Source organism: Orussus abietinus, unplaced genomic scaffold (assembly GCF_000612105.2).
Source record: "Orussus abietinus isolate OABI.00-Male unplaced genomic scaffold, Oabi_2.0 scaffold10, whole genome shotgun sequence".
In the NCBI taxonomy this organism is placed as follows: Eukaryota; Metazoa; Arthropoda; class Insecta; order Hymenoptera; family Orussidae; genus Orussus; species Orussus abietinus.
This window is the reverse complement of record NW_019396009.1, coordinates 2,173,760-2,182,776: the sequence shown is the minus strand read 5'-3', so window position 1 is coordinate 2,182,776 and position 9,017 is coordinate 2,173,760. Positions and strand designations below refer to the sequence as shown.

At 49.1% G+C, this 9,017-nt stretch overlaps 1 protein-coding gene across 1 annotated transcript; it reads left to right on the top strand.

The window, feature by feature from the left end:
* Nucleotides 1–6,415: 6,415 nt before the first annotated feature.
* LOC105699658 lies at nucleotides 6,416–8,367 on the top strand. Its single transcript, XM_012424804.2, has 6 exons — nucleotides 6,416–6,446; nucleotides 6,598–6,847; nucleotides 7,006–7,108; nucleotides 7,336–7,585; nucleotides 7,690–7,843; nucleotides 7,965–8,367. Exons 1-6 carry the CDS (start codon nucleotides 6,444–6,446, stop codon nucleotides 8,156–8,158), a joined length of 954 nt encoding a protein of 317 aa, XP_012280227.1. The 5' UTR covers nucleotides 6,416–6,443; the 3' UTR covers nucleotides 8,159–8,367.
* The last annotated feature ends 650 nt before the right edge of the window (nucleotides 8,368–9,017 follow it).

Sequence of the window (9,017 nt, the reverse complement as noted above, 5' to 3'; positions counted from 1 at the left end):
GGAAAGTGCAATTCCACAAAAAACGCGGCTCGATGAATAATTTTAGGAGCGCTCCACGGTACCTGGGCACCTTCCGGATCCAAAAGAGCGTCCTACATCAATTTTCCGGGATTTCCCGCTTGACTTGCCCCCTTTTTCATACTTCCCGTAATCTCGCCAGGTAGATCATTCGAGAGGTAAGGGGTTTGAATCGCGCCCTACCGGTTGCTCACGTTTCATTAAAGATATCCGGTTCCCTCGTAATTGGAGCTCGCAGGAAGTAGCGAATCGGCGTGGATATGAATTTCCGCGGTCTGATACGCCGATTAATATTACAGCGGCCCCCGATGTTTGTCGGCGCATTGTCGCAGGGCCACTTGTACACGCAGGGGCGCGCCATTGAGCGGGCATTGTTTGAAAAACCACTAACGCAGCGTAATAAATTTTTAGATCGCAGGATAGGGTGGAGGACGGTGGCCCGAGCCCCTCGAAATCTCTTTCTGGCCTTGAGGTCTATGCACCCCTTTCTTCTTCGCCACCGGCAGATAATTATACAACCCTTTCAAACACGCTTCCATGGATCCGGGCTCATTGTAAGTTCCTTACTTGACTGGTGCCCTCGGGTTACGCGTCCCGAACCGCGTTTTCGATTCACCAAAGTATGCCTCCTTGAAGAGCACTTCCGGGGACCTCTAAGAAGCCTCGGGAATCGTTGAGACCTTACGCGCGAAAGTATGAGAAAAATAAGGGGAGGTTAAGGGTAAAGCGTCGATTTATTTATTAACAATTTTCAGGGCCGTTATGCAGGTGGAAAATGGTATCGTAACTTCGCGGATCTATTTACCCGGGGATGATATTCTTTCGTTTGTATTTCATCCCCGATTTATTCGGTGATGTCAGGGGCAAGGCGGAGTATTGGAAATAGCGAGCGGAGACGGAGCAGTCTGGCTGATTATCCGATTATCCTGTTCTCCGGAACATTTGCGATTTGCGTCTGAAAGTACCATCACCCACCCCCGGACGCAGCTTCCAGGCAGCTCGAGCCTCCTCATCTCGCGGCTCCTCATCTCCCAGAGCCATACCCATTGCCGGCAAGACGCAAGAAATTTCTCGTTTCCGGTACGCGGGAGCCGATCGGATCGGCCCTGAGATTAACTTACCTCAGGACCCGAAGGGCACCCGGAAGGTAATCTCCTAAGGGTAAGGACGTGTGACGGAACAAGACGCCCCTTTTCCCCCGACTGCCAGACTCCCCCAAGAAAAATTCCCCTAGAACATCCCTAAACCCCCTTTCTCCGAATTCCGAGGCCCCAAACCAAATCCCAAACATCCACCCGGTCACCGCGTCATCCCCTGCGATCTCTAAGCGCCTCCACCTTCGTCCGTGCGCCCTGTGCTCGGCGGCATTAAATTGCATCCCACTGGCTGCGCAAGACCCACGTCCTAAGGCCATATTAGCGGAGCGTAATTACGGGTACACGCCTTAACATAATACCCAGTGTTCGCAGGGGTAGTTTCTCTGGGTTCACTCGGAACCCTGTAGTCGCGGATATCTGGTGCCCGACCCCCTGGTGCGCGCGATTCCCGATATTTTCTAACGGGTTGGACGTCGTACGTCGCGAACGAGGGGTGGGTTTCCGAGGGAATTCGTGAGGTTTTACCCCCTCGGTGGCAGATTCACGGGGATCGAGACCGAACCGCTCCCCGGGCGAGGTCTTTCACAGGGACTAGGTGTGCCGGTGTGCTCCGTGCCGCGTTGCACCCGGTGCAGGGGTGCAAGGGTGCAGGGGTGCACGGGGGGTGCAGACTTGGCCGTTCTAATAGCTCTTTGTCTCGTGGCGCCTCGTTTCCAGTACTTCGCACGACCCCACCGTTTTCACTCGTCAACCTTACAACTTAGCGACTCGTCGCGGAGTCAGTGATTATTCATCACCGCACCAACCAAGGGTGGCTGGTGTTCACGGGAGCAATGGGGACACACGCGAGCAGAGGAACCACCGGGACAACACCCTGTCCCGTATTCCGTATTCCGTGTCCCCGTGCTCCCCCGTGTCGCTGATTATTCCATTTACGAGCCGCGCGGGATAATTCTGAATAGCACCCCCTCGCGGGTTCGCGCCAACGGATTCGCAGGGAAGAAATCCCGCGTTTCGGCCGTAGCCGCGATTGTGCACCCCCCCGGTTCATCGGGGAGCCCCCTAGACGCGCCGTGCGTCGTTTTAATAAACACTGTGCAAGGTGGATGTCGAATCGAGGGACGATAACGTGGCTCCCGGGGTGGTCGAAGGATTTTCAGGCTCGGGACATCTCCTGGGGGTCTGGGAAATAAATAATAAATAAACTCGAGGGGGAAAGGGGCGGCGTCGGCATGAAACACCGAGTAATTTTAATCGCCCCGAGGGGTGGGGAGCATTTTTTATATTTACCCCTGAATGCAGGATTGTCGCGTAACGTCGTTTCCCCCGGTTTTACGACTCCCCTGCCTCGTGCCTGAGGATTTTCACCCCTGCCGATGCTCGCAATTCGAGAGACGGACGAGATCGGAAGGCAGCTCGCGGGTTTAATATCTCTCTTAAGATTGCGCTTCAAAATTGATGGCGCGAGAGACTGCTCCGAACGAGCCCTGAAGAGTACCCCCGAGGGTTATGTTCGGCAAGTCTTGGCCGAGTGAATAAATGAAAGCGAGTTTACGGTGCCGTGTCCGATGTTACTGTGCAGACATCGGGAAAATCGCCCACCTCCGACATGGCGGCTTCGTTTAATGCGAGCACCCCCAGGCGCGCTGGAACGACCGCCTCTCTAATGGTGTCATATTATTCCTACAAACTAACGCCAAACTCGGACGGAGCATAGGGTCATGCGTTGCGCGAAACAACATCAAAGACCAAATGATACGCGGTAGTATCACCGAGTCGCCGAACAGAGTTCCCGACACTCCGGTAATTGGCCAACTCTTAATTGCGGGGCTCCGATTAATTACACAACTCCACCTGCTCCGGCCGGGGGCGACGAGCGTCCCCAAAAATTAGACCCGAATAATCATCCCCGAAAGGAATTGTCGCAATTACGCGGCGATTACTAGAGCCTGTAAACCGGAAAAAAAAGGTGCAACGACCCCGAGCACACCTGTCAATATTTTGACAAGCCGAGAATAATTAATTCCCCGGTCTTTGGCGTAGAAACGCGCGTCTAACTATCGCATGCTAATTTCCCAGTGGGTCGTAATTATGGGTTATTAATTATGCCGCATCCCTTTGAGGGATGCGTATCTCAGAATTTTACGGACACTTCGTGCCTCGGTGCACTTTTACTCGGCGGAAGACGGGATCTGGGGGAAGACTCGACGTACCTCCAGACTCAGGGCCTTAAAACGCAAACCGAGTTTGAATTTGAATTCCTGCGGCTCAATCCGGAGGGGCATTCAACGTCGTCGCTCGAAGATTAAGCTTCGGCCGCGCTTTTGACGGAGGTGAGAGCTCGGCCAGATCCGAGTTAATCCACGTGGGCCGCGAAATTACCCTTTGATTCGCGAGCCCGGGGAAGAGGGGGCGCCATCTTGCCGGGGAAAATACCTGCACTCGCGGCTCCTATTGAGGAGCACAAAACCATTTCATCGCGATCCTTGTGCCGCCTCGAGAGCGGCTCCAAGGGGCCGGGAGGACGAGACGTCGGCTCTGGAAATTCATTCTGGAATTCTTTAAATGCCGGTATATTCTCCCAGGAGGTGCACCGCTTTTATTGAAAGTGTTCGCCATTAAAACGGTCCCGACAAAGGGGGCGAAACCGGGGGACGACTCCTCGATCGCGAGTCGACGCGTCTTCCCGGTTTCCCGGGGAAGGTTTCACCTGTCAGCCGGGAAGACGCGGCTGTCCCGGGAAGAAGCATCGATGTATTGCCTCCTGAAATATTCCCGTAATTTTCCGAGAGCCCGGCGGAACTTACTTCCTCGGTTCCCGACTTCTCCCGCCGTCCCGGATCCCCTGGAAGTCGCGTTCTCGACGTACCGAGGCGACCTGGGCAAGAAGCGAGGAACTACCACAGAAACTGCCAGAGCCCGACGATAAAATCCGTCCGATCTTACTTTAATTCATAAATTTCCCTTCCCCGGGGGGAAGTCGCGGTATCGGTCGGGCGAATTTAACCGACGCGCCGCCGACAAGAATGAAATCAAATTTCCTGCGTTATTCGCAGGAAGCCCTGAACTCCTTCGCGGTTGTAGGCGTCTACCTGTCTGCCGGAACGTTTCACCTGTCAAACGGGAAGACACGGCAGCATCGCTCGAGAAGAAACCACCGGTGTTCGATATATTGCCTCCGGAGATATTTTTATCGTCCTGAGCCCCGAATCGCCTCGGGAGAATTTTATTGCCGCTAACTGTCGGCTCCGTCCAGGAAATATCAGAATTTCAAGCAGCGCCCGATATTAACTTCCGGATAACCTTATCAGGAGGTATTTTCTCCATCTCCGGGACGTGGGGAAATTTTTTCCGAGGTACCTTTCCCTCTCTTTCGCGAGATATTCCGAGTTTCCCCCTTGACGTGGGACGGAGTTTTGCTCTGTACCCCTCCGGGGGGGTGCGCGGTCAGGCGTCTGAATGTCAGCTGGGGGATCGGGACATGTCGCGGACGGGTTTCCGGGGCTCTCGAAAAAGCGAAAAATGATATCGGCGTGCGCCCGGCATTTCTCCGGCTATGTCGAGGCCCATGTATATTTATGGGGTGCACGTCGGCGAAGGATGCGGCACGCGGCCTGTGAATTAGTCGTCTGAAGTTGCGGGGGTAGGTGGCGAGGCGGTCCCGCCTGGGGCTCGCGAGTTGCTCTCCTCTCTCTTTATTCATGCATAAAATCCATATTCTTCGGAGAAAACAACGTGCCTCATCTCGGGAAGCGCCGTCGCCGTACATTCGGGCCACATTCAACCCCTTCGCTCCCTTTAACACCCCGCCAGTCACGATGCACCCCCAAGCCGCAGACTCGGGCCTGAATAGCGTCACTCCGGCCTAACTCGCACCACCCTGCCTCGTCGCATGCTGATCAACCCTCGAACCCTCTACGGACGTTTTCGACTTCCTATCATGATCCTTCGTTAATTCCACCCCTGACTCTTCGCATCTGATTTTAGAATTTTCTCCCAATTTTTGCGACCGCGGATCGTTTTCTCCCGATTTTTGGGGAGGGTGTGCTAGGGGAAGATTTCTGACTTGGGCTTGAAGGATCGAGCTCGTTCTTGCATGTATGTGTCTTTGGGAAGTTTCGAGGAGGGTGCAACGCCAAGTCGTGCCTGTGCGACGATGGTCGCATCTACCACCTGGGCTTAGCTGCACTGGGGGATGATAAATTCGTATGACCTGTCGTCGGTGTGGCAGACTGTCGTACACAGTCGGTAACTGGGGGCAAGTTGGCAAATGTGCATCTCAGAAAGTTATCCAGACCAGTGACCCTGGCTACTGAGGGCGAGGGAATAATCTCCGAAATGATCTCTCGCAATAAATCTCAGATGAAATATTCAGCTGCATTTCATTTAGAAGCTGAACTCGGTTTTAATAATTTAACATGCGTTGATGCCGTGACATCGTTTTCTTTAAATGATGATGACCCAGTTGTCAATTGGTTTAATGATATTAATAAATTTGGTGTCTGGTTATCTTGGGAACATCGAGAATTTCTGTAACAGGATGCAGTTCTTCAAGGGTGGAAATTTACGAGGGAATTTTAAATGGTAATTTAGGTAGACGTGAATGAAAAATTGCTGTGATAAATAACAAGGTGTATAATGGAAATAATCATTTTATTGATATCTTTACCGACTGAATCTGGGATGAAACAGATTTCTAGATGGGGTAGAGGGCGGTAACGTCTGGTAAGGGTTGGCAGGACCTCTATCGGCTGCTCTTCCGACCTTTAAAATAATTTCCAAGGATCCCATGGTAAAACGTATCCTTTGACAAAACTGAATAATCGAAAAGGTAAAAAATCACGGTTTCAAAGAACAAAGGAAATGCACCGTTTGAAACGGTGAAATAAATTTACGATTCACATGAAATAAATGTTTTTCTGATAGAATTTATAATACCTTGCTCTCATTTATTTTCCAAACAAATTTGGTATTTAAATTACCTATCGAAAACGCAATGAATTAATGAGAAGGGTGACATTCGGATTAATTAATGCGACACAACGTAGCTACAAACGAATAGGTAATAACATCGAGGGCGTTATTTATTTTACAACACGATTACAGATGTGATAAAATAAAATCTTTCATTGTGTATTTATTATTAACAGTCAACGTTTAATCATTTATCGGGCATTTTTAATGAGATCTTACGAAGAAATTGTACGTCAAGTGTAAGTTCATGTACATGTGATACTCTCTCCCTGGTCAATATTATGGCGCATGCGCGTACCGCTCCGAAATGCCAGGAGTCGGTTCAATGCTGTCGTCGGACTAGGTTCTCAATCAATGGTAAGGGATAATTTCACATTAATTTCATAATTTCGAGTTCCCGGACACTGCTCTAAATTTACCACGACGTCGATTTCGCTGCCATTTCCTTTAACGCCGCATGTGTATCCGAGGATTAAAAAGGAACCCGTGTTTCCGTTAAATTTTTCAGATGACAGGGGTGGACGTCTCAGCAATAATAATGAACAATTCCAACTGCACCCTGTGCACCTTGGGTCCTCCACCGGATACGATACTTCATTTGCCTCCACCACCCATCCCGGCGTTTCTACAACACGGCTCCGATTTTTATCCAGGCTCCGAAGTCGCGCCATTTCCGTTGCATCTCAATGACAGTCCCTGTAGGCATTTTTGCGACTGGCGGTCCGAAGGTGTGCAATACATTGAGATGCCTCAACAAGGTCAATCAACAATTTACCTCGAAAATATTCTCACCCGAAACGTGCATTTCGTCCGGTGGTCGCGGGAGAAAATTAATTGCCCCTTTCCAGTTCACCTCGCTTCAAGTGATAAATAGGATAATTCTGAATATGTATTAACAGAGGTGATCTCATTACAGGTACAGTGTTCGACGACACCTGGTTGCTAGTTCTAATTTCCTCCTGCGCGGGGGTGATCTTTATCGGCATTATTCTGGCGACGCTACTTTTAAAGTGCGAATTGTGAGTAGATTTATCATTTGTGCCCATAATTATGAAAGTGGTCTAAGTCAAAATTAAAAAAAAAAATGAGTTTATCAGTTATTTCACGCCATATTATTTCAAACGAAATTAATTCAATGTAATTTCGAAACAAAAAATATATGACTTAGATCACTTTCATCATTATGGGCACATTTATTACCTTGTGTTATACCGCGTGGCCGATTGGATAACTTTTTCAATTCCAGTAACGGGGGTGGAAAAAATGGCGCGATCTCGATCCCTGGAACGAAGTCCGGATTGCAGAGTAAATCTGGAAGAATACAGAACGAGGCGGTACTCTATCCTTGCACCACGGATGCCATGCAAGACAGCAGAGTAATGTGGGCTACTCTTACTCCTCGAGGAACCACGAGACATTACCTGGAACACACTTATGAGACTATCAATAATGGACAGTTCCATAAACGTGCATGCTCAGCGACCCCGCCCGAACAGGTAAAGGCTTTTGCAGCTAACTATTTATATATAATGTAACCATTCATTCTACATAGCCACTCAATTTATATATAAATATGTATATTTTTTTTAATTTTGTTCAGACTTATGTGGAACCACCTGTTGTCTCCCCTGCTCGGCCTCGGCCGAAAGATGACAAAGCGTTCGATAACACTGCATTTGTCGACTACGAGGAGCCGCTTTCGGTCAGATCGGAGTACTATCAGTTGGACGACGTGTCGGAGCCCAATGAAACAGGTGACGAGCTTATCGTAGAATTTTCTGTGAACATAAAAAATCGAGTCACGTTCATGGTTGTCGGAAAAGGTGTCAAGGAACTCTCTGGAGTTTCGCGCCAAGTGCAATGAATTTGTTCCAGGTAATTTCGGAACGCACAGAGGAACTCTGCGTCCTCACGTCAGTTCTCCAACCCGAATCGAGAACCCCAATTTACCGCCCTTAAATCTCCACCCCCATAAACGGGGTTCTCGTAAGGGTTCCAACAGTCATCACACTTCTGACACCCTGCTCAGGAGCAGCATCACGTCATCGACTTACATTCCTACTATCTAAGGCGAACTTGGCGCATTTTTGTATCCTCTCTACTGTAGCGCGTCTTATCTGACTCGAGGTGGGACGTAAGTCCTTCCTTTTTTTATTGTGATAGTATGAAACTAGTCGAAAAGTAGTGACTAAGCCAAAGTATTAAACTGTGTTAGTTGGATAGAGACTCGACGCGATTCGTTGCGAAACAATGGCGGAGTAAAAATATCAAGATGAAGTGCTCGCTTCATGTGTAATCAATTTATACGTAAATAAATGGTTCATCTTTTAACTTACTACCTCCCTTTCATGTATATTGACCCTGTTGACACGTGAACTGGAAATCCTCGTGGTTGGATTTCGCTGTCACTTTTTACTGGATGTGTCAAATAATAGGAAACCGTAAACAAAGTTACCACGAGGGGTTACGTGAAATTGCTGCACTTTCCCGGCGATCCGTGGAAATTTTACCTTGGTAGGGTTATTGGCATTTTGATAAAAGGCCTTATCAATCTGCCTTATTTTTTATTAGACTTATCGACGGGTTTATAAACGTTCCCTGCATTACCTCAAGGGGTAGCCTACCGATGCACAGGAAAGCAGGTTTACGTGGGGGTTGGAAGTACATCATCAGGGGGATGAAGACTCGGTTGGGACCCCGATACTAGGGTGGCGTTGCCCTCGGACTGTTCATGAATAAATTCCTCATTTTTAATATTTATCAAAAATTTCTCGCCCATATGTTTAAGATTTTAAGATCACGTTCACGGGGACTTTCCACATAACGCGCCATTTCCCTCCATCGAAGGCAAGGAAAAACTCTTTTCCTTACGTTCTCTCCCCTTGATGCATTACGTAGATTAAAGTGTCTCATTTTTACTAGCTGATG